This window comes from Puccinia triticina, chromosome 11A (assembly GCF_026914185.1).
Source record: "Puccinia triticina chromosome 11A, complete sequence".
NCBI lineage: Eukaryota > Fungi > Basidiomycota > Pucciniomycetes > Pucciniales > Pucciniaceae > Puccinia > Puccinia triticina.
Genome location: NC_070568.1, coordinates 879,170 through 905,148, shown reverse-complemented (window position 1 = coordinate 905,148; position 25,979 = coordinate 879,170). Strand labels below are relative to the sequence as shown.

General features: G+C 46.3%; 1 protein-coding gene across 1 annotated transcript; it reads left to right on the top strand.

Moving 5' to 3' along the window:
• Window positions 1-22,333: 22,333 nt before the first annotated feature.
• PtA15_11A90 (uncharacterized protein) lies at window positions 22,334-25,479 on the top strand (the record flags this gene model as incomplete). The annotated part of the gene is made up of 5 exons (XM_053161667.1): window positions 22,334-23,205; window positions 23,270-24,320; window positions 24,411-24,494; window positions 24,558-25,224; window positions 25,292-25,479. 5 exons carry the CDS (start codon window positions 22,334-22,336, stop codon window positions 25,477-25,479), a joined length of 2,862 nt encoding a protein of 953 aa, XP_053024958.1.
• Window positions 25,480-25,979: the final 500 nt, after the last annotated feature.

Here is a 25,979-nt window from a genome sequence, read left to right as displayed (position 1 = left end):
AAGGACAGATTAGGGTGGCTTGAGATGCCTATAATGTTCACTTTGTGAAGCTCATCCACTTACAATACCTCTTAATCGAACTCATCGGGGCCGCTGCAAGAACACATTTTCAAAAAAAAAAAAAGCGCTCCTGATGTGCACCCACCCCTGGTCTGTTGGGGCTAGAACTCAAAAATTGATTGAAGCAATGCATTTTGAAGGGAAAAGGAATCCTTAAAGGTACTACATATCTCTAAACAACAGAGGGTAGTTACATTATACTGTATCCATGTTATTGTGCAATGTAACCATACTTGTTACACACTAATACCTGTTGAGGTAGAATTAAAAGGTTCTTTTTTCAATTGTAATTCAACAGGCCTGTTTTTTGGGCTCTACCAATTAACCAGTGTTACCCCCTGGATGATCCAAAAAAAAGCAAAAAAGGCACTTGATGGCCTACACTGGCTTGTTATCTGGTACTCCGCTGTGGAGGTGTCAGATGGTAGGAAGTGCGGGGAGGGGAAAGTTCTCTATAGCTGCCCTTGTGGTGATCCGCGAAATATTGAGCAGAAAAGGATCAAAAAAATTAGGGGGTTGAGAAATCAACTCCCACAAATTAAAAAATCGACTCCCAAATGCAATTTACGTTGCGCGGACCGCCTCAAGACGTCTTTCCCAGGTCCTTGTGAATCCCAGAAAATAGAGAAATATTCATATCTCCTCACTGGAGCACCCAAACACTCCCAAAATTTTACAAAAATATAGATAAACTGTCTATAAAAAATATGTTGATATTTACAGCAGTAGAAACCATCAGGAAGGCCTTGTGGAACAGGGGGGTTAATTTGGTGGATTTCCTACTAAGGCAAACCCCCAAAACCTTATATATGGTGCTCTAAATGGCCTCAATTTTTTTCTGCCACAAGAATATACTCTTTAAAACATATGCTGACCTTCACGGGATTAGCACACCTCAGGGACACCTTGTGTAGCCGGGGGCTGATTTGGCGGATTTCCTACTAAGGAAATCCCCCAAAACCTTATCTAAGGTGCTCCAAATGGCCCCAATTTTTTTTCTGCCAAAAAATAAAATCTTCAAAACATATGCTGAGCTTCACAGGATTAGCACACCTCAGGGACACCTTGTGTAGCCGGGGGCTGATTTGGCGGATTTCCTACTAAGGCAAACCCCTGAAACCTTATCTATGGTGCTCCAAACAGCCCCATTTTTTTTCTGCCAGAATAATACACTCTCTAGAAAATATTTTGAGCTACAAGTAGGTATTACACATCAGGAACACCTTCTATCAACCGTGGGTCAGCTATGCTAGCCATAGCTGTCAGTGTAGCGTAGCGCTGCACAAATGCACTATTTTTTAGCGTAGTGTTAGCACAACTGCGTGCATCTGCGCCAATGCTACGCGCACATGGTGCAAAGCTATTTGAAAACAACTTTGAGAAATGAAAAACAATGTTGGAGCTGGAAACCTTGATGATTGATTGGACCAAACCTTGAACATCAAAATACACCTGTGACAGACCTTGAAAACCAACCTGCCACTGGAACTTGAGGAGTGGAACCTGGAATATTGCAGTCTGCCTCCTGCATCTTAAAGTCTGCCTCTTGATCCATTTGCCATCCTGAGACTTCTGCCACTTTTGGGAACAACACAATGAAGGGAATGGATACCCTTGGCAAAGATGTAGGAATAAGGTCCAAAAAATGTGTGGATAGGCGGAGAAAGGTATACACAAGGTTCAAAACTATGAAGATTGCGGGATCAGAGGTTGGAGATTTGGAAGAGAATCAGGGGATAGGCTCAAAGGCTCAGCAGAACTGATCAGGAAGAATGAGGATCAGGATCAGGAAGGCTCAGAAAATCAATGGTATCCTCCTTGGATCAGGATGGAAATGTCATGCAGGACTTGTTCAAGCTCAGGCAGAGCTTGAACTATAGCCTAGGATGAGCAGCGTTGAGGGACTCCTGTCCGTACTAGGCGGCGGCAGTCTTGTGAGGGGATTGTTGCTGTTTAGGCTGCCCTCGTGGCGGTGGTCCGTAGAGATGAGTGCGGAAAAGATCAAGGATAGCTTTGGTTGGAGGTGGTTTTGAGATGTTCGCCGGGGGGTTTGGATCCTTGGCTGCGGTTGTTGATGTTTGGAATGAGGAGGAAGGTGATCTTAAGAAGGAACAGAGGAGATGGATGCGGATCTGGATGAAAGGGATGCGGGGAGCCAAGCTCCAAAGTTTGAACTCAGAAAATATGATCAATAAACTCTTGATGGACCGTCTTCTGGGGATCAGAATGCCATGGCCACCCATCATCCAAGTTCAAGCTGAACTTGGACTCCGGGTGACATGTCACATACATTTCATCACATCCTCCGCGCGCTACGCGCGCGCACACACACACAACAAAACAGCAGAGAGAAAGAAAGAAGAGAACAAAGAACAAAGAAAACACAACACAAAAGAAAGGAGGAAGCAGAAAGATGAGAAAGAAATAGAACAACCAGGACCAGAGAGGAAGAATAAGATGAAATGGAAATCACAAACAAAACACAGGATAAATCCACAGCAGATGCTGTGTTAAGACCAAGAAAACTGAAGGGGACTGGGAAATAGAGAAGAAAAAGGTGAGACGGAAGGATGAAAAAGGAAAAGGGGAAAGGAGTATAGAAGAAAGGAGTGTGAAAGAGAATGGGTGGAAGATGAGGAGAGATGGGGAGAGGGTTTTGAGGGTCTTGAGGATCTTGATGTCTTGAGAGTGAAATCTTGATGGGAGTTGAGTCTTGATGATCATCCTGGCGGCGGTGATGCTCCTGGCTAGCTGGCCACGAGAGGGGCGACCACAGCGTGCACCTGAACCTTGTGTCTGATGCACATCCACCACTAAGACAACAACAACCATTGTGGTCACTGTGCAGAATTGGGAGGACACCACCGCTACAAGATTGTTCCCGGGTAAAGTTGAGTGATCTGGAGAACTCCGCTCTCCTCCGCAAAGGAGTAGTGAGGCGCAATAGCTGTAATGAAGCAAGCAAAGTAAAATATAAATAACTGCAAAAAAGTAGATAACCGCTGCAAAATACAGTAATATCCACCATGAAGGTAAAAAGGAAAACTCCAGAAGTCAAATAAATCCACCGCAAGTAAGTAAAAAGCCCCGCACGTGAGGAATCCGTTTTCAGAATAATAATAATGAGAATCAATGTCCTTACAAGTCATGGGGGGAAAAACTCCCTCCCCCCTCTGTAGAAAAGGGAAACATGAGAGAAAGAAACCCATCCTCCTCCTCCTGCAATCTGCCAAGCCACACACTTCATCTGTCCATTGGGCTCTCACGCAGATCTCCTGTCAGCTTTGCCACATGTCATTGCCCACTGTTGGACTCCTCTTGCCATAGCTTCCCTGCCCCTGTCTAGCCTACAATTCAGGGATCCCACATGCTGCCTCCACGGCTTCCCCCAGTCACCGCCGCTACTAGCAATTCCGCGCCAGCCTTCTTAAGTTGATTACAGCTCCGCCGCTGTGCCGTGTACAATTGCTCCGCACTCTGCCTCAAAGAATGTCCTCCGCTCCAGCCTTGCAAAACCACAGTCCATAACCTTGTAGTCCCCAAAATCTATGACTCCTTGCGCCCCCGGTCACCTTGACACTGGTGGGCACCTTCCATCACCACACTGTTGGAAAAACACCAGAACTAACAAAACAAGTGCGCTACAGTCCACAACCAAACACAACCAGAGAACAGAACTCCCAAAGCAGAGGTAATCTGCAGGGAAGAAGTATGAGAAAAAATGAGTGGAGTAATAGATGGAACAAGAGAAAAATAACCTGAGAAAGAAAGCCAAAGGAATGTAATGAGGCTGAACCTGAATCAGCGGAGGCGGAGTCCAGCCTTGAATATCTTGGCAGATCTTGAGATCCCAATCCTGAACCATCTTAGTCCGCTGTTCCTGTGCCAAATTGGGCTTTCTGCGGCATGTACTGGTCTGAACACCACACCACATGCTTGGATAAGGTAAAGAACAAAATGATCTTGCATTTGTGCAATAAAGTATCACAGCCCAGCCGAATTTACAAGTAACAATAACTGCAATGAAAAAAGAATGGTGGTGTTACCATTTGGTTAAGTGCATACCCTTTGTTGCTCTGGAGATCCGTTTTTGGATCACCTCTCTCAGCAGTGTTATACTATTTTCATTATGCTTTTGAAAAATATAAATTGAGCAATATTGCTAGCATCATGCTCAAGATGGTCCAATATAGTATCCAACGTGTGGTCACAGAAAAAATGGAGTTATGTTACCATTAACAGTGACTTAAAATGTAACAGAATTGATGTCATTATTATTATGCTAACAGCAATGATGCTTCTGTTACATTTTATTTTATTTTATTTCTTTTCCCTCTTTTCTCACATCTGTTATGTTATCCGCCGCAATTTGAGGGGCATAACATGCAGATAACAGGGTTTATTTGTCAATTTTGCAGGATTTTTACACCAGATAACGCGGTTAACGAGTTATCTGAATTATTTTAAGGACTCTAGGTGGATTCCTTCACTGGTCTGGAGGGGCTGGGCACAAGGGACAAGGGGAGCAGTCCTGGGGACAAGTCTAGTTCACTGGGCTGGATTTCTTTGGGGATCAGGGAAAAGGAAGACTAGCCGGGAGAGAATGTAGAAGCAGTTCTCTACATACGTACAACTAGATTTGAGGAGGGAAGAGAGGAAAAAAGGGGAAAACAGGAAAGAAGGGAAGGGGAGAGGCTTACCTAGCCAGGAGAGACTGTAGAAGTAGTTCTCTACCGGTGTGGTAATCCTGTTCCTTTTCATATCACATAAACCCTCCCAAAATATCCCTTTATTACTTCATATTCAGATTCTACACCCCATTTTACCTTTATTAACCTAGGATTTCCAAATGGATCAGCAGTCATTGGCATTCATAGTTTTGGCAGGTATTTTCTTCATACATATCCTTAGCATTATCACATACATCATTCATTAATAATCATAGCTACATAGGACTGCAGATTTTACATATCTTCATTACACATTCTTCCCTTCATGTCACCAGCCTCAGTCAAGGATCACTGAGATATGCTTATACATATCAAAGGATACAAACATACATCTCCCTGTCAGACTACATTCATTACATAGTGTCAAGTATGCCCTTATGTCCATACTAGGGATGGCCATGGGTACCCGTTGGCGGTTACCCGGCACCCATTGGCGGGTACCCGTTTACGTGCCTAGTACCCGCTGGCGGGTGCCGGGTGCGGGTGCGGATGTCTGGTTTTGTAGAGAAAAAGAGGGCGGGTACTCACCCGGGTACCTGCCCAGCACATTTAGATTTCCAGGGCATCAAATGCACCGCAGTTGTACTGTTGGATTACATGTAATCCAACAGTACAACTGCGGCGCTGCAAAGCAGGGTACCTGCCCCGGGTCTGAGATTCTTCAATAGTTCCGGCGCTGCCAACCAGTTCCCTCAATTTCCCTCGCGGCCATCTGATACAGTTCGTCATGGCACCCAAACACAAGAAGCACCATCATCTGTGTCTGGGTCATCCAACCACATTTCTCCAGCCAAATCAAAAGTTTCTGGTCAAATAGAGGCACTGCCTCAGCAACATTTCTCTCACTCAAGGAATGGCAGTAGCATTCTATTCAAAAAACGGTAAAATACCGCGTGGGGTGTTGCGTAAATGGAAGGTAGATAAGAAGGGAGAGGAAAGACAAAAGTTTAAGGGGAAAAGTGGGAAGAATAAATATGTTTATGAAGTAGATAGCTCATAATTAATACTGAGCCAAGATTTTTCTGAGGAAACAAGCGGACAACAGTGGGTAAGGATGATCATTGGTACCCGTTTGGGGGTGCAGGACGGAGCCAATGTTTTGTGTTTTGTCCTGTCAGTTTGCGTGCAAACGGACAGGACAGAGCCGATGTTTTGTCCTGTCCGTTTGCGTGCAAACAGACAGGACAGAGCCAATGTTTTTTCCTGTCCGTTTGCGTGCAAACGGACAGGACAGAGCCAATGTTTTGTCCTGTCCGTTTGCGTGCAAACGGACAGGACGGAGCCAATGTTTTCTCCTGTCTGTTTGCATGCAAACGGACAGGACGCCAATGTTTTGTCCTGTCTGTTTGCGTGCAAACGGAAAGGACGGAGCCAATGTTTTGTCCTGTCCGTTTGCGTGCAAACAGACAGAGGTCCTGTGACACTGTTTCAGACTTGTCACAGGTCTGTTGTTGGCATACATATCCAATTGCACTCACCACCTCAGATCCTTCTGGTACCGCTGGTACCGGCGGTAAGTACTGCCGGCACCAGCTGGGCGGTTCTGGGTGCGGTGCCGGGTGCCCATTTTGGCCCAAAAAGCACCCAGTACCCTGGTACCGCTAGCGGTACCCGGGTGCCAATGATCATCCTTAACAGTGGGTACCCGCCACCTGCACCCGGGTACCCACCTTGGTGGGTGCGGGTATCTGACATGAGTGAAATTCCAGGGTAGTACCTGCACCCGGGGCAGGTACCCAGGTGCAAGTGGCCATCCCTAGTCCATACTATGAAATAATTTTACACTGTGTCTTCAGCTTCAGACTTAATTTATGCACTCACTGCATCTATGTGACACTTTGTGCAGCCTACTGGCACCACTTTCAATTTCATGCGGTACCACTGCAGCCTTCTGGCATCATTTATGTATCCCTGACATATTATGACATCATTGGAGGACTTCCCGTTAATCTGGGAACCCCTTCCAGACCCAGATCTAAGCCAAATTTTTCAGGGAAAGTTAGGCTTTGAGACTCTGGGAGGCTCTCAGATTGCTCCCAGATTGTGACGGGAAGTCCTCCATTGGTACCTACTGCCACCAGCTGTCTAGAATAGCTGAAACCAACAATGGGAAGTTATGCTATCCGTAACAAAAAGTAACGGATAACGTAACTGAATTGGTGCCGTTATTGTTGCACTAACGGCAGCGTTGTTTTAGTCACGTTATTTTTTGATTTTTTTTCAGTTTTATTGGACCTGTTACGTTTTCCCCTGCAATCTGATGAGGATAATGTGCGGATAACGCGGGTTTTTGGCCATTTTACAGTGCTTTTACGCCAGATAACGCGGTTAGTGCGTCATTGGCATTATTTTTTGTGGCATCAAGGCGGAAAGTTGTGCCCCTCCCCTTGGAGGTGTCACAAGCAGGATCACAGGATCCCAAATGATCCCCTAATTAACTCAATCACTCCCCCACCCCTCCTGGCTCGGCAGAGATTTCCTTCACATCTCTCCTGAGCCAGGTAAGCTATCATCCCAACTTCCTCCTTTCCCCCTTTTTCCCCCTCATCAGCTTGTAGATAGTCTAACAGGTATTGCCTTCACATCTCTCCAGAGCCACTGATCCACCCCACCGCAGTTTCTAGAACTGCTCAAGGCCCCACCTCTGTGTCCCTGAGCCCTTCCCTGTTAGCAGGCTCTTATAAAAGTCCCCTCTGTTATGTTATCCAAACAAGCGCAGGAAAATTTCACCAGATAACAATAACACGTTATCTGGTAGCAGCGGGAAGTTATGTTACGAAAATCCCACTGGATAATGTAACATAAGTAACTTCCCATTGCTGCTGAAACTCTAACCCAGGAGCCCCCCTCATAGAGGGTGCTAAAATATTTAACATGTGTCTATAAAAGGAGCTCCTCCTCCACCCAGTTCTCTTCTCCTCAGTTCACTACCCACCAGTTATCTACATACCACCCTCACACTTACCCTTACCACCATAAAACCCTTATATTTTCAAATAAACCCTGAACTCACTCTCAATTCTCAAATACCTTACAATCCCTTATATTGGAAATCAAACTGTTATACTGTGTCAATCAAACAAACTCATCTTGAGCCAACAAATCCTATCACTTCATTAAAACTTGCCAAGCGTACCTTGGTGGGTCTTGTTTTCTGATAGCCAGAAGGGCAGAGTTTGCACCTCCATCATACCCTTCACCATTCAGCAAAAGGGTTTCATCACCACTTTTGAATCTTACAACGGGAAGTCATCCAGCAAGGATTGGCTGAGCCTGGGCCAAAGATGATCATTGTCTGAGTTGGGGCCAAAGCTGAATGTTCCAAGCCTGATACAAAGCAAAGCAACAGCTGGACCAAGAATATTTCAAATCTGAGAATCAGCTGAGCCAACAATGGTCCAAAGCTGAGCATCAGCTTGGCCAAGGCTTTTCCAGAGCTGAAAGTCAGCTGGGAGAATAATGTTACAAAGATTAAAACCAGCTGAGCCAAGAATTTTCAAAATCTGAGCCTCAGCTGAGCCAATACTGGTCCAAATTGAAAGCATTGGCTGAGCCAAGGCCGTTACAAAGCTCAGAATCAGTTTTTTTGAGAATATTCAAAAGCTGAGCATCATCTGAGACAAGACTTTTCCAAAGCTGACATCAGCTGTTACAGAAGTGGTCTGAAGCTGAGCATCAGCTGGGCCAAGATTAATCCAAAGCTGAACATCAGCTGAGCCAATACTGGTCTAAAGCTGAGCATTGGCTGGGCCAATACTAGTCCAAATCTGAGTCTAGGCTGAGCCAAGACTTTTCAAAAGCTGATAATAAGCTGAGACAGGACTGCTTCAAAGCTGACCATGAGCTGGAAACCAAAGCTGACCATGAGCTTGAAACCAAAGCTGAGGGCACCAAAGCTGAGCATGAGCTGGGAGCCAAAAATGGGTATCAGCTGACCATAAATGAGAATTAGTGCTGCCCAGCCAAAACTGAGGATCTCCTGTGAGATTTATAGAAGTTGAGTAGATGGGGAGGAGACGTGATTACATGGTGGGTAACCCGCTGGAGTTTCCTCTTTACCAATTTATTATTTGGTTGACTAATTTTTTTTGCATTTATTTTATTCAATTAATCAGGCATATATATGAATAGAATGTTATGCTTCCAATTATTATCATTTTTTGAAATGAAAAAAAGTAGAGTGAGAACAGTTGGAACTTGGGATTGAGGGGATGATACAAGGTCCAAATGAAATTTAATTTCAAGCAGTGATTTTTGGCTCTGGAGGAGGCCTAAAAGGACTTGGAGAGAGGAGTGTTGATGGCTAGTATTTTACCTCTAGACATTTGTAATTTCTTTCTCAGCCAAAATTTTGCTGTTTTTTCAAGTCCCTCAACGCCAGCCACAGCTAGCCTCCCACCAGGAGGGAATTGTGTTGGAGGAAGGATTGTGCTCTGATTACAAAGCTGAGTTTTTGTGTATGGACAGGACTTGGCTGTATACAAAACAATCCCAGCAATGAAAGTGCTCTTATTACAATAGGGGGGTCCACAATTGAATTTTACTAAACTTTGGAGCTAAATTAAAGGGCTTTATGAACATAATTTCAAAATTTGGGTAAAATGAACAGCAGCAAGTGATACACCATGGGGCACATTTCTGGAGATGTGCTACATCCTGTGGATGTTTCTGATTGAGAAGTATCCAGAGGATGCCTGGGGAGCATCCAGCGGACATAAGATGTTCTGAGCATCACTTGGACGCTTCCAGAAGTGTCCAAGTGATGCTTGTCACTCAAAAACATCTGTTGTGGTTAGGGTTCAGGGTTAATTAAAGCTCATTTTAAAACCTATATGAACAATGTTTTAGAATTTTTTTAAGCTGATCAGATTTGGGTGTTTCTTGGCAATCAGAAAAGCTTCTATATTTTTTAAAAAAATTGTTCAAATTTATTAAAATCCTATTAGGGGGGTTCATGATTGAATTTTACTAAACTTTGGAGCCAAATTTAAGGCCTTTAGAGCATCTCCACCGCGGGGAACTATCTGAGGGACTAAATCCCAGGCTCGCGCGACTGCGGTGCAGTTTTAGCTTCTCAACCAAGGTCTCTTTCACACCGCAAGTTCCCAAAGTAGCACCTCCAGGTTGTGAAACCGGCTACCCACGACTCCCCGATGGCCGGTCAGCACGAGAGGTGCAATACCGATGTCCGGTCAACATGGCAGCAATATACAGTCCTCTCAATGGCCGGTACTGACCGGCCATTGACGTGCAGTCCTTTTGATGGCCGGTCAGTACCGGCCATCGAGATGCAGTCCTCTCAATGGCCGGTCAGCACCGGCCATCGAGATGTAGTCCTCTCGATGGCCGCTCAGTACCGGCCATCGACTTGCAGTCCTTTCGATGGCCGGTCAGTACCGGCCATTGACTTGCAGTCCTTTCAATGGCCGGTCAGTACCGGCCATCGACTTGCAGTCCTTTCAATGGCCGGTCAGTACCGGCCATCGACTTGCAGTCCTTTTGATGGCCGCTCAGTACCGGCCATCGAGATGCAGTCCTCTCAATGGCTGCTCAATACCGGCCATTGAGAGGTAGTCCTCTCAATGGCCGGTCAGTACCGTCCATTGAGATGTAGTCTTCTTGATGGCTGGTCAGTACCGGCCATCAAGATGTAGTCCTCTTGATGGCCGGTCAGTACCGGCCATTGACATGGCTGTGCGAGTCACTCAATGACTGGTCAATCCGGTCATCGAGAGGAGATGTGTGTCCTCTTGATGACCGGTACAGCTCGGTCATCAAGAGTTGTGCGTCCTCCCAAGGACCGGCCAGCTGTGCCGGTCATCGAGAGGTGGTGACTCCCCTAGATGACCGGTATAGACTGGTCATCAAGAGCTGTGCATCCTCCCGATGACCGATCTGTACCGGTCATCAAGAGCTGTGCATCCTCCCGATGACCGGTCTGTACCGGTCATCAAGAGGTGGTGAGTCCCCTCGATGACTGGCACAGACCGGTCATCGAAGGAGGGTACTGTACTGCTGAGTCCTCTCGATGTCCGGTACCGGCCATTCATATATGTTTTTTGTGTACAATAGTCGGTGTCAGGTTGTGGTTCTGCTACTCTTATCTTTATCATACCTGCTGGTGTCACTCATTCATGACCTGTCATTTACAGGTCTTACCCTCAAGTAGGGATCTTCATGTGACACCAGTGGATGTTCATTCACCCACCTGCAGCCATTCATATCCAAGCGCCCTTAGTACAGTCACCACCAGCAAACAGCTGACGTAAACCGGATTTCGTTGCGCTGACAAAATCCAAACTTAATTTCAAACTTGCACCCCGGGTGTGTCGTCACCTGGTGTGGATTTCATCACCTGCCACTCTCAGTGGCAGGTGCAAGAGAGCACGACTGATGGCCGGTTAGCACCGGCCATCGAGGCAGGGAACATACACACCCAGCTTCCTTGATGGCCCGTCTGTACCGGCCATCAAGAGGAACACCCTACACCCTCTTGATGGCCGGTCAGTACCGGCCAGCAAGAGTAAAGAACTATTTATACTCTTGATGGCCGCTACTGACCGGCCATCAAGAGGTGATACACACACTAAACCCTTGATGGCCCGTACTGGCCGGTGTGGTAACCCTGTTCCCACTCATATCACCATTCTCATATCATACATATCCCTCACATATCCATCATTATTATTCCAGATTCAGATTCTACACCTCATTTTACCCCTAGTCACTCACTCATACCACCCTGAAATTCCCTTTGGATCAGAAGTTATTAGCATATACAGTTTCATTGGTATTTTCCTGCTTCTCACATTTCATCTACATTACATATTCCAGTCATCATCACCATAGCTACATATATTACACATTACATAGTGCTCATCATTACTACATTTCATCTACATTACATAGTGCTCATCATTACTTCACTTCATCATTACATTACATAGTGCTCATCATTACTTCACTTCATCATTATATTTTATCATTGCTCATCTTCAGACCTTGTTACATTGTGCTCATCATGATTTCCCCTTGTTGTATTTCCTCACATATATACTCCCCTCTATATGTTGTATCCCCACATTGATTTTCTACTCCATACACCCTGTATGACCTTTTCACCACACCATTAGATACACCTTCATCAGTACATATTTCACCACACCATTAGATAACATTGCCATTCACACATCTTATACACTTTCATACATACCAGAAATATATCCCCCTGCATATATCATTCACATTTGCACATCACCTTTCATCTTTGCCCCCCACTACTCCTCCACTCCTCCTCATACCCTACAGGTACAAGTAGTCAGCTCATAGTATTAGTCAGTCTAAGATTATAGCAGAAAAGCCACACCTTTCTTCTTTTTCTTAGTGTTACACTCATCCCCAGTAGTATTAGTCAGGAAGGCAGCTCTTATATCAGCATCCTTGGCATAGCTTACATTAGTACTAGTGTAGTTATACATTTCCCTTCCCAGCTCTATTCTCCCATTTGAGTAGTTCCACACCGGTCATCAAAAGCAAAACTCTCTGGGTGATGTGTACACACATCACCCTTGATGACCAGTCAGTACCAGCCATTGAGAGGAACATAATACACTCTCAATTGCCTGGACTGATCGGCCATCAAGAGGACATACACACCCCACTCGATGGCCCGTCAGTACTGGCCATCAAGAGGAATATACTACACTCTCAATGGCCTGCGCTGACTGGCCATCAAGAGTGAAGCGCTTTGCTCTCAATGACCAGTTGGGTCACTGTGCGAGATGCGCATGTCCTCTTGATGGCCAATCAGTCCAGGCCATTGAGAGTGTATTATGTTCCTCTCAATGGCTGGTACTGACTGGTCATCAAGGGTGATGTGTATACACATCACCCAGAGAGTTTTGCTCTTGATGACCGGCCAGTACGGGCCATCAAGAGTTTAGTGTGTGTATCACCTCTTGATGGCTGGTCAGTAGCGGCCATCAAGAGTATAAATAGTTCTTCACTCTTGCTGGCCGGTACTGACCGGCCATCAAGAGGGTGTAGGGTGTTCCTCTTGATGGCCGGTACAGACGGGCCATCAAGGGAGCTAGGTGTGTATGTTCCCTCGATGGCCGGTTAGCACCGGCCATCAAGGCAGTCGTGCTCTCTTGCACCTGCCACTGAGAGTGGCAGGTGACGAAATCCACAACAGGTGACGACACACCTGGGGTGCGAGTTTGAAATTAAGTTTGGATTTTGTCAGCGCGACGAAATCCGGTTTATGTCAGCTGTTTGCTGGCCGTGAGTGGTTAGTACACTTGACATGGAAAAGAGACATGGGTTCAACTCTCATAGGACACATATTATTTTATGGAGTTTCACAGGTTATGAGCCCAGTGCTACCGCGTGATACCTAGGATATTATGGAGTCTTGGTATGATAAACCCCTTTCATAGCACGGGGGGCTGTCAGGTTGTGGTTCTGTTACTCTTATCTTTATCATACCTGCTGGTGTCACTCATTGATGACCTGTCATTTACAGGTCTTACCCTCAAGTAGGGATCTTCATGTGACACCAGTGGATGTTCATTCACCCACCTGCAGCCATTCATATCCAAGCATCCTTAGTACAGTGGTTAGTACACTTGACATGGAAAAGAGACATGGCTTCAACTCCCATAGGACACATATTATTTTATGGAGTTCCACAGTCGGTTCGGCCGGGACGGCCGTTGATACGTGGATGTCTGTGGTTGGGGATATTGGGGGTTGTGTGCGGGAAGGAGCGGAGTATCACAGGCCTCCGGCTGTGTGATATGTGTGTCAGAGGAGCTATGTGGGGAGCTATAGTGTCCTAAATCTGGTCTTGGTTTAGCTCCCCGGATGGGTTTTCCTACTTTAGGGTAGCCTTTAGCGCCTCCGGTGGAGGAGCTAAATTGGATCTGGGGAGTCAAATTTGGTTTAGTCCCTCGATTTAGCTCCCGCGGTTGAGATGCTCTTATGAACAAAATTTTAAAATTTTGGGAAAATGAACAGAAGCAGGGAATACTGATCAATCAGTGCAGTATATCAATTTTTCAAAAAAAATGTTCATAAACACCTTAAAATGTGTCCCAAAGTTTTGTAAATTTCAAGTGTGAACCCCCCTAATGCCTTAGCCAAGTTAATGCTGAATTCCCCCAGGTCTGAAACCCACAAAAAAGTGGTCAACTTGGGCTTTTGGCCTATGGGACCTCCAGCTGGATGACCCTTTTGCAACTGTATGAATTCCCACACAATGGAGAACTTCCTGTCAATCTGGAAAGTCGGATCTGAGCGGCCCGATTTCAGACTCTGCAGGGAAATCTACACCAGGGGAGATATGGTCCCACTCCCCAGGGAGTGCCAGAGCTGAATTTCATGTGAGTTTTGGTCGGATGTGAGCCTGATGTGGATTAGTAACTCATCCCCAAAATAGTAAATTGGATGGAGAAGTTAGTGAAAAGTCAGTCACAATTGATTTGGAAGTCAACACAATTTTGTGTAGAATTCTTTTGTTTTCCATGTACAACTGTAGGAAGAAATATGATGAAATGATATTTCACCAAATTCCAACTCATCAATTGCTCCTGTTTACTGATTTTTAAGGATAGCAAAGCAAAATTCCCATTCTCAAAAGTAATTCCTCCAAAAAAATGGGTTTCTTGTAATTCACATTATATGCCCTGATGTACAAAATTAAACTAAAAGTCAACTTGGTATTATTGGGTTTAGATTTTTGGAATGTGGTAATTTTGCAGTCATTGAAATTGAAACCCATTTTCTTGGAAATGCGGGAATTAATTTGAATTTGGCTGATAAAAATGACAAAAAACTGTTTTAATAGGGTGAAAGTCTGAGTTAAGTCAAGGTTGGATTGCGGTGCCAATTCACTTTGGCCATATATCCTGTCCTCCTCACAAAAATGATCTAGTGAATTTTGTATTTTTTTGCTTTTCAAAATTCACATGTGCACATGCAAGTTAACCTTTTTGCACTTTGCTAATAGTCACCCTGATGTACGCGCGTACATTGAGGTGGAAATATCACAGGATGGGCCTTTCACAGCCACATGAAAAGTAAAAAATTTGTTTTGAGACACCAATTGTCCCCCTGATGTACGCGAGTACATGAGGGGGAAAAAATCACAGGCTGGGCCTTTCACATCTCCATGGAAAGGACACACTGGTCATGGAGCCAAGAAAGGACTATATTCTGGATGAGTTCTGGATGAATTATAGATGAGTTCTGGATGATTTTTTGGCAAGTTATGGTTTATTTCAGGATGATTTCCAACTGATTTCCACGCTGACTTCCAGTCTTGTTCATACCTATTCAATATTGCTTTACCAAAGGCCTCCAGCACAGTTATGGAAAAAAGTTACGGTAAGGCACTCCCTGGGGAGTGGGAACATATCTCCCCTGGTGCTAGGTCCCTGAAGATCCCCAAAGTGATCCAGAGTTCCAGATTTCAGATTTCCCTGCAAAATCTGAAATTCCAGATCTATCCAAAAGTGACGGGAAGTCCAGTTGCGCAAGGCAATAACCTGTACACCACGGCTTCAAGCTGGGATTACCCAGACGTCAGCCGCAGGGCCCAGGGTCATGATGAGATCCAAGCAGCAAAAATCATGCAATGATAGGGTTGATCCAGCGACCACCCCACACATCCAGAGATTGCTTGCTCACCGGTGCAATCGCTAACAACCACTGCAATAACAACAATATTCATATCGGCATTCATCTTAGTCAGCATCATATACCGCATTCTCTACTTATCATGAAGAGCAAACAGTGCAAAGTCCAACATTTTTTTTTTTTTTCTCTTCTATGTACAATCCGCGAGCACGCTTGGCAGATTGTACTGGTGGTCTCAGGAAACTCACTTTTTCAAGTGAGTTTCTGACCTTGGGCCAAAGGACAGGTCAACTAGTCCGGTGACTTGTTGGGAAGGTCGGCTCATTTCCGGGGGCAGCCAACCTGTTGACAACCTCGAGGGCCGGCCGACCATGCTGACCCGCCGGGCAGATGGGTTGGCCGGACCTATCAGACAAGCCAACCATGCTGCCTTGCGGGTTGGCATGGTTGGACGAGGTCGGCCTGCCCTTCCTGTTGGGAGGGACAGCCGACAGGTGGTCGGGCAGGGTCGGGCCGACCCAAAGGGCTGCTTGACGTCCTGCCAGGACGGCCCAACCCAAATCTGACGGGAGGGTCTGCCCGCCACGCAACTCACTTTACAAGTGGAGCCGTGGTGTACAACCTTGCCTGCAAGAAAGGCCCAACTTTGAGGGCTTATAACTTGTGTATTACATATGCTAAGATTACATAAAAAATACCTTTGGAAACTACACAAGCAGTAGAACATAAAAATATCTGGTGGCAGCCTGTAGCAGGACCCTGGAAACCCCCTATAGATGTGGGTAACCAAAAATCCAAGATTTTGGCAAAATTCATACATTGGGGGGCACCGGGGAATGGCTTTTTTTGGCTGATTCATACATTTTTGTGCCTATGCCTGGGGCAAAATTGCCCCGGGGAGCCCAAAATCCCCAAAGGCAAGCGGGGTTCTGCGGGTTTTAGGGGATTTAACTGAGTATCAGCAAAAATCCATACATAAATGCCATGTTTGGTGCGTACCCTTTTGGGTTCCAAACCCCATTCATACCGATTTTGTGCCTAACATTTTGCAAAAAAATGTAAAAATTCATACATTTAGGTTACCCACCTACATCGGGGGTTTCCAGGGTCCTCCTGTAGCAAGCCTCACTTTTTTCCAAGATGCTAGAGGAATTACTTGGGTATTTACCACATATTTTCATGTTCTCCCACTTTTGTAGTTTACAAACATACTCAGCATGCAAAGTAGCATAACTATTACATGTGTTATAAGCCCTCAAAGTCCAGACTTTTTTGCAGGCAAGGTTCTACAGGTTATTGCCTTGCGCAACTGTCCTCCAATACATATGTAGTGCAACTGTACATCATAGAAATGGGTGAATTTATGACACACGATCCCCGGGGGTTTTAAAAATTTGGCCACGGGGGGGGGGCAAACTTTGGGTCGCGCGTCATGAATTTGCCCCGTTTATGACGTGTAACGGTGGCGCGTCCTAAACGGGGCCTAAACACAAAATACAAAGTATGTACCTGAAGTGTTCGAAGTGTAATGCTCCATGTTTCCCTAGTCAACCTTCCTTATAAATAAACCAAGAGCTACAGGTGTCTTGAAGCCAGCTACAGCTAGCCCAGAAGAGCTTGCGACTTTGGCCGCAAACTTTGAGAGTTTGTGCCGCAGCGGCAAGAGTTTTCCGCAGCTGTTGGCAGCCGTGCGCGCGGACCGTGCTCGGGGGATCCCGGGGGAGCCCGCAGGAAAGCTGCCTCAGCCTGCCACCGATCCACATCCAGCCTGCCACCACCAGTGCCACCCACCGCCGTTGAATCACCACCACCGATCGTCGTCGAATCACCACCGTCGACCGGTGTCGAATCACGAGTAGGTTCTTTCTCAATGGTTTGTTTGCTTGTCTTGTTCTGTAACCTCAAGCTGATATGAGTTCTCTTTTTTTCTGGTTTCCTTTTTTGCTCTTTCAGGCACAATGTATGTGAAGTCTGCACCACATTCAAATTCGCCGTTGTTCGGGTGGCCCTCGATGGAAAACCCCTCAACAAAATCAATTCTCCCACTTCTGCAAACCAGTTTTGAACCGTAGAATATAGTTGGAAGGCTGAACTTTGATGTCCTTCAACATCCATGGGGAATGTGGGTATCATACTGGTGAGTATCAATGCACAAGAGTAATGGTCGGGGTGCATAACCATCCAGCATGCACAAATAATGATGTACACGGTCATTCTGGTTGATTGAAGTAGTTTACAAGGTGTAGGCATGTTTTATGTGTGTATGAATTGAAGAACCCATCCACATCACAACAGCATTTACGGACTATAATTTCAAATTATGTATCAGTTCTCGACTCCAGCCGCTAGTTAAACAGTGAATGACATGTGATCGACTTAGAGCCTTGGCCAACAGCTATCAAAGGATTTGTGAGCAGAGAAGACTCAATCACAAGGATAAATGATTCTCATTTTGAGTCAACAGATATCGCGGCTAGAAAAGATGAGAAATACAAGTGAGAACCCATAAAACTAATTTGTCTTGAGTTCGTTACGGATCACACGGACACCTTTTCCGGCCTCAATAACAAAGATCTCCAAGCAGTCGCTGACTTCAATGCGTCTCTCAGCCGCGCCAGTGAACGCATCCATGACCAAGGCTTCGACCTTCTCCAACAGCAATTGTGATTGAGGGGAAGGTAAGATTTGCCTTGGGCGTAGACCGGCTCGGGTGGAGGAGCTGGGCCGGACAGATCACAAGTCATGTTCTTGCCTTTAACCTGAGCCGGGTTTTCAAAAAGAATTTGCAGAGTACAAGGTAAGCCGTCAATTTCTCAAGAGATATCACATGATTGCATATATATAGGAGTCTACAGCCTCCCCCTTGCGAAACCCTTCTCACCTGGTTGTCCAAGACCGGCTGGACTAGACTTTGTGCCGCCCTGGCGGCCCTGCAGCTTTCTCGCTCATAACTTCCCACCGGATCGAATGAATAAACCGCACCGGTCCCAGAGCCATTCACCGTAATCGGACGGAGAAAGTGAGCATTCACGGCTATCCATGCTGAAACTAGATAATCACCGGAACGGAAGTAATCAATGCCAGCATAAGAGTTAGGCTTGCATTCTCCCTATGACGCTGATGATGACCAACTCACCTGTTTTGAATCGTTCCAATTGCCGGATGAGATTGGTTCAATGATCCAAGCTGCCGGAGTGGATTTGGGGGTGGAGGGGAGATGTATGGATTTGATGGCGGTGGTGATTCGATGACGGTCGGCGGTGGTGATTCGACGGCGGTGGTGATTCGACGGCGGTGGGTGGCACTGGTGAACTGGTGGCAGGCAGCCTTCCTGCGGGCTCCCCCGGGATCCCCCGAGCACGGTCCGCGCGCACGGCTGCCAACAGCTGCGGAAAACTCTTGCCGCTGCGGCACAAACTCTCAGAGTTTGCGGCCAAAGTCGCAAGCTCTTCTGGGCTAGCTGTACATACAGTCGGTGCGGAGTTCAGCTGGATTTTTTTTTCTCACTACACACACCAGTTTACCAAGCGCACGCGCGGCCATCTGCCTTGAGACCCGCGTTTAATTATTGCAGATTGGGGAATCGTGGACGATGTCGGATACTCAAGCATGGAGTAGGACACTACAACTCGGTAATCATCTGCTACAGCTTGCCGTTTTTCTTTTTGGATGAATTAAGTGGTTGCTGATCAACTTCTGAGCGTTTTAGAAGCCTAACTCATATAAGTCCCTCTGTAACAGGAGGTGGGACGCCGTCCCGCAGGTTCGCTCCCCCGGAGGAGGGAATTAGCTAAGTTAGTTTAGAAGCTGGGGTTGACAAGATACCTTGACTCGACGGACACGATACCTTCACTCGACGTATTAACATTGTAAACCTTAACGGGGCTACGGACTCCGCCGATAACCACATGCCTTTGCGGAGTGTCCCGTGTCGATGAGGATCGTTCTTTGTTATTTTGATCCGAGCAAAGGACACGTAAATCTGTACATTATCATAGGATTGCTCTACAGTCCAAAATCTACACATATTGCATGGCAGTGTGCAGCAGAGAACATAGCTCGGCTGTCTTCGGCAAGCTTGCTGAGGATCCCCAAAGCTCTCTGTCTTGCATTTAGAGTTTAACTAGCCCATCTGGTCAAGAGAATCTCTAACAAGAAAGACTTGATACAGCTTTCGAGCCAAAAATGGGAGAGGGACATGACAGGAAATGACAAGAAAGGGACATGCCAATAGGCTATCCCTTTTTCTATCCACGACCTGGCGCTTCTGGTTCATCGCTCTCATCTAAAGAAAGTCGTAATCCTCAAATTTTGTAATCTTCATTTCCTTCATCAAGAATCAGAAAATGTTATTCGTATACGATGTATACATTCTTGAAGGAATTATGTATGCTCATTGGTCCAGCTTCCACAAGCTCGAGAGGATACATACTCGCGGCATCCATGGCCAGTTTTTTTTTTTTTGGTTCTAGAGTAGGTATGAAGATAGTCATCAGCCGTCGTCATCCTTGCTTGGGATGGGCTTTGATTGGAATAATCTATTATTTTTAATTCTTTCGCAATTTTGCGGTCATTTATAAACCACCATGTATAAGGGAATATATTTACATGCCCCATCGAGAGTCGAGAGTCTAACCTTGGCTCTTCTTGATGCTCATGTCCTCGGCCTGTTTCTATCTTCCCCCACTTGTCTCTCTCTCTTTCCCTCTCTCCGATCTGACAAGACTCTCCGCCATTCTCCAAGTGAGCCGCTCCGTCGCCCAACAACTTCTCTGCCTCGCCAGGCATCCCCAGCGGTGGGCACCGAGCATTGGCCAGCTTTTCTCAATTTTCGACTCAGAGAGGGGATCCCCTCCCTCCCTCGCCCAAGTTAAGCATAAAGGTGAAACTCTGTGTTATCGATTAGTTTTTATTACTAATCAGCTCCAATAAATAATAATTATCAAGTTCAACATATTCTCCATCGCTTTCTAAACCGTCGCATCCATCTGCATCATCCCGTCTGCTCCACGCGTTCTGAGTGCGTGCCTTTTGAATTTCGATCGACATCCCAGCTGGTAAGGCGTCCATTCCTCTCTCTCTTCTTGGCCTGCCTATTTATCGGTCTTTTTCCTTCATTGCGCGCGTGTTTTTTCTTTCCTTTCAGTTTTTTTATCTTCTTTCCTCGCCTTTACCCTCTTTCCTTCTTTTTTCCTGGTTGAACTCTGGATTTTTTTTAATCTTCCTCTCTAATGACATCTTCATGCTCGTCTGGATGATACATAAATAACTGAATTTCGCTCTCTTGGGAGGTTATGTTGAGCTTTTGATCTAAGCTTGATGATGGTTTATGGAATTGATCTCTCCTCTGAGTCCCAAAAATAGTGGATCAATAACCTCTTCTTGTTGCTGGCTTGTTTGGCTCAGTTCCTCAACTCCAGCTCAATGTATGGTTTTAAGCCCGCTGAGCGCTAAGGTAGCTCGGGTTCACCAGCAAAGTTGAATTTCGTTCAGCATCCTTGGAGTGTGTTATTATCTTTCCAGCAGAAATATATTATAAAGCATCAGATATTCGAATGCTTCCCTTTCCTGTTCTTTTTTCACGTTGCGGTCGATTCCTCGTCTCTGATTTTCAACTCAAGCGCTGCAACCCAATCCATCCTCTTACCACACCCTCACCTCTTTTTTCATTCTGCTTCATTCGACTATACTCCCAATTAACGCTCACGCTTCCAACCAACCCAACCAACGAATTAAAACCCACACCAACCTAAATATCCACAGCCCTCCCTCACAGGCGCACACACCCACAATATCACTTTCGTCTCTGTCATCAGTCCATCACCCCATCCCCTTCTATCCTACCCCAGCCTGCTTTACCCCACCTCGTCATTACAGAGCAGAGTCTCAGTGCCACTGCTGCCGCTGCGATAGACTGGCGCATTGATTCGTCGGGCTGTGTTAGCAATCCTTCTATGCTTTTTATCATCCTTCCCCCTCTCTCTCTCTCTCTTTCCCTCCACACACAGACAAAGACTAGTCCTGGCCCACTAGAAGAGACTCCATCAACTGACGTCATCACTGTTTTCTTTCTTTTGCTTCAGATAGTTATATCCGACAGCTGGTTTAAGCATCGAAATCAAAACAGAGGAAGAGATAATCTGATCCCAGTCTTTTGCTTTCCCGCATCCTGCGCTCTGAGCCGGATGCCACGATAGAATATAAGCATTCTCAGTATTGATCCCAACTTATTTTCTATTGCCAATCAGACTCAGAGGTATCTTCTTCGGTTGAGCAACTTGTTAGACTCTCTAGCTTATCCGTCCTTGTTCTTTCCTTGCTTTCCGCCTTTGATTTCTTCTTCAAAGTTTCGACATTCTCCCCTCTCTCTATATATCTAGTCATTCATCCTTAAAAGGCTGTTAAGCTCAACATACATTTAGTAACAGCAATCCGCCTATCCTCATTCCTTTATATCCTCTACCGAGACCTCCGCTTTCTCAATTGCCATCTTCCAAGTCCTTTTTGCACCTCATATCTCCGGCTCTTTCCCCCTCCATCTCTTCACTTTGGTGATCTCTGATATTCCTTCTAACAGCTGGATCCTTAATTTCTGGAAGGTAGCCAAGCCGCCCGGTCCCGTCCACTGATCTTGAGCAGCTTCATCCTGGCTGCGTACAAGCAATCCTCACCTTGAGATTCGATCGGCTCATTCTCGCTTGGCCGCCTTGCTTGGTTCTCACGTATGTCATCTACCCACGAATATTCATACTTTCCTTTTGTTGCTGGTTTCCGATCAGCCTTTCGGGCTTGATATTCATCATCTTGCTGATTACCAATGGTCTTTTCTGATGCTAGACTTGTGCAGCGAACAACGAGTCATCGCGTACAAATACTTGTCTTGTCCGATTCGGCCCGGTTGAGATATGGAGGCATTCAATCTTTCAAATCCGAACAGCCAGAGCTTTGATGAAGTATTAGAGAAACTCAAACAAAGCATGAAAGCTGCGCGTAGTGGCGGTTGGATCGACAGTGATAGTGGGAGCGAACTCGAGATTGCCTTGGAGCATTCTCCACATGGTGGACAGGTGCCAGGCCACCCCAGTCGGAATGGAAGCGTGCCTCGACCGATCAACAACCATCAGCATTCGCTTTATATCAAGGATGGTGTCCCAGGTCGGCGAGGAGACTTGGAAGACAAGCCGCACGCGAATCTGAATCCCATCACCGCACCACTCTCAGGCAACCAAAAACCTATCAACCCACGAGTTGTAGACGTCGCCCATCCAAAGACGCATCCACTGACAATTGCGTCGTTGAACAACCATTTGATCAGCCACTCCACGTCCTCCAGCTCCCAAGAGCCGCGTCATTCGCCACTTTTTGATACGCCGAACAGTCCCTACGTTCCTCGCACGCCTTCAACACCTGTCTCTGCCGGAACCTCATCTGGATCCCCCTACGTGCGCCACCACTTCAAGTGGGAGTATCTGCCTTCGTCCACCATTTCTGAAGGAGCCCACCAGTCTGGTTGTCAGCCACGTTTCGTGGAATCGTCATCTCCGCCACACAACATCAATTTCGATGAGACTTATTGGCAGAAGGGTTTTAATCAGAAGGAATCCACGTATCCCACAGAAGCATCCCCATTTCACAATGAAGCACGTCACGCTTTCCAAAGACATGTCAATGCTTCTAGCAATTTCACCTTCGCTACCCATAATGGTCGCCGAACAGTAAGCTATTCGCCGGTGCATTCCAAGTCCCAATCGCCTTCTCAGCAAGGTATTGGATCTGGGTAAGTCATTCATGATTTTATTTTATCTTGCGAAGTAGAGTTTTGACGTCTTTTGGGTATGAAGACACAACAGTTGTACGACTGCCACCGAACTCTCCTCTTCCAGCATGGAGTTCCTGAATCGGCCCCCACCCGATACAACGCACAAGCCATGGGTTATGCCAGCACCGCCTCATGACTCCAAGTCATTCAATCTGAACGCCATTAATCCCGCTTCAGTCTCATCAGTCCCATTCTCCCTAGCTCCAGCAGCCCCTGTCCGATTTTCGGCACCCGAGGTAGATCATCAGCTGAAAGCAAACAGCCTTGCTAGGCAAGCGAGCTCTCACTCTCCGGTGAGAGAGAGTGATGCGGCAATCTCTTCTCGTGATGCAAATCCCGCCAATGGCCAGTCGGTGTTACCAGCTTCAGCCAGTTCGGCATTTTTGAAACACTCAGCAGAAGAACGTGAAAAGCAGGCGATAAGGGCTAGATTGATGGGCTCATCGAGCATTGACAACTTTCAAACCCGATTGCAGAGTTTCAACAAACCTTTTGGACACGCTTCTCAATCCGCGGATAGCGGTCATCTCAGTCAAGTTGTTAATCTTCCTCACTTGTTCCAACAATTACGGTTTCCTCACTCTACTCAGCCAATCTCGGCCGCTCCGATCCGCGCCCACTCAGCCAGCGAAAGCTCTTCGTTGAGATCCATCTCAGCCACGTACCCGATTAACCACAGTTATGGCAGTCCAATCTTCTACAGCAGCAACCCTCATGGCCCAGTTAGCAGAACTAGCCCTTTTACTGGTGCATCTCTCGCTTCGTCACCTAACAATGCTTCTCAAATCTCGCAGCTGTCTCCCAAGTCACCCCTTACACCGATTGGATTTGGAGTAAACGGTCATCTGCATACCCCCAATCTTAGTGTCCCTTACTCACCAACCCCCTCAGTCAACAAATCGTCATTTATTCCCGTTATCGTCCCGGCTGTTCCCGGTATTGGTGGTCCTGTGACTACGCCTCTCCCTGGACAGGTTCAACCTGAGGAAGTCAGGAAAAGCGTCAAAACGCAACCCCCGGTTGTTAATACGGGCAACTCGGGTGCCATGGTTCCACAGCCTGGTGATTGGATGGTCAGTGCGATTAAAGATTTCACGAGTAGGCTTAAAACAACCTCAGCTCATGTTTTGTCTCATTCTTTACTTTGATTGTTGTTGATCTAGTGCATATGTGGATTCGTTAATTGGAGACGCCGTAAAGTATGCATGAGGTGTTTCCCCTTCGCAGATGGAAACGATTCAGTTGGTGTCAGTCACGATAATTCCATTTATCTATCAAATTTGCTCTGACAATAGTGTTTGTTTCGGTAGGCCATGATGGCGCTGAATGCCCAAAGAGCTGCCTTGCTGGCCGCTGGCGTTCAACTGCCCAAAGAACAGCCTATGGGCACTCAAGCGATATCTAACCCCTCGCCACCAATGTTTCAACGACCACCAATCCCATCTTTTCAAGAGCCTGTCCACCAGTCCGCTGACCAGCAACCCTCTTTTGGTCAAGCATTTAACGGGCCCGACTCTGCGTTCAACACCTACCCGAGGTCTTCGGAGCCAGCGGGAAGGTTGAACTCGCAACCGCAACGAGTGGGTTTGAACCCATTCGATAAGCCCTCGTCTCTGGGCCCGATTAGTCCAACCCCGGGCATCAACCTAAATCGCTCACCTGATGGCGCTCAACAAATTTACCTTGAAGTAACTCCGCAAGAGCCTATCAAGCGAGAGCTTGAGGTCCCATCCACAATCAGCCATCCCGACAAAGGCAGCAAGTCCCTTCGAGCTAGACTTGTAGCACCAGGTGAAGAACAACAGCTCGAGCCCAACGGTTGGGACGATGTTCTTCCTAAATCACCCCGCCCTCGAAGTTTCTCTGTGGGAGATAAAAGCGTCTGGGAGCCCAATGAGAAAATGGGACATGTCGGTGGAATGAAGGCGCAGGGCGTGAACAATTCTCAAAAACTAGAAAATAATCCTATCGAAGAGGGTGTGCAATCGTTTTCTTTTCCCTCTTTGTGTTGACATGGGGCACAACTAATGGTGATCATTCATAGAAACCAATGGACTTGCAGGATCGGAAGAAGCCTCAGCAGGGAGTCAAGTTGGTAGTGGCCGACTGGTCCCGCATCATAGGCAGCAGGAACTTCATACCATCAATAACAACGGGAGCACTGTAAATCGACAGCGAACGACTACTAGTCCCACTTCTTCGTGGCAGGCAATCAAGGCCCTGTGGCAGTAAGAATTCTCACTCTCTCCTCTCGACCTCTGCTCCTCCCTCGGAGTCGGAAGAGATCACCTCTTGTGCATCATATGCCATGCTGCGCTCGAGCCCTTTCCTTTATCTGTCTTTCTGTATCATCCCTTTTTTTATTCGGTTTGGCATATCATCCCTCCTTGAGTTGTGTCGGATTCATCATTACGATTGGAAGGAGAAAGGGTTTCTAGGTACATACACAATACACAACACACAAAATTGTGGACATCGGCTTTTTATTTCTTATTCTGGCTTTTACCTCTCAGAAAGACCAGTTTGACATCAACTAAAGTACGAAATACAGAATACAAAAACATAGCGATCACATCCAAAAAGTCTAAAAAAAATAGTCAATAATCAAAAAATCACCAAAAAATCACCAAATAATTATAAGCGAAAATTGCTGCGGTACAACATATTCACTCACATGTACATACATACATCCCAACAAAATACTAGGCCAAGTGTTTTTTCCAAGCTGACAT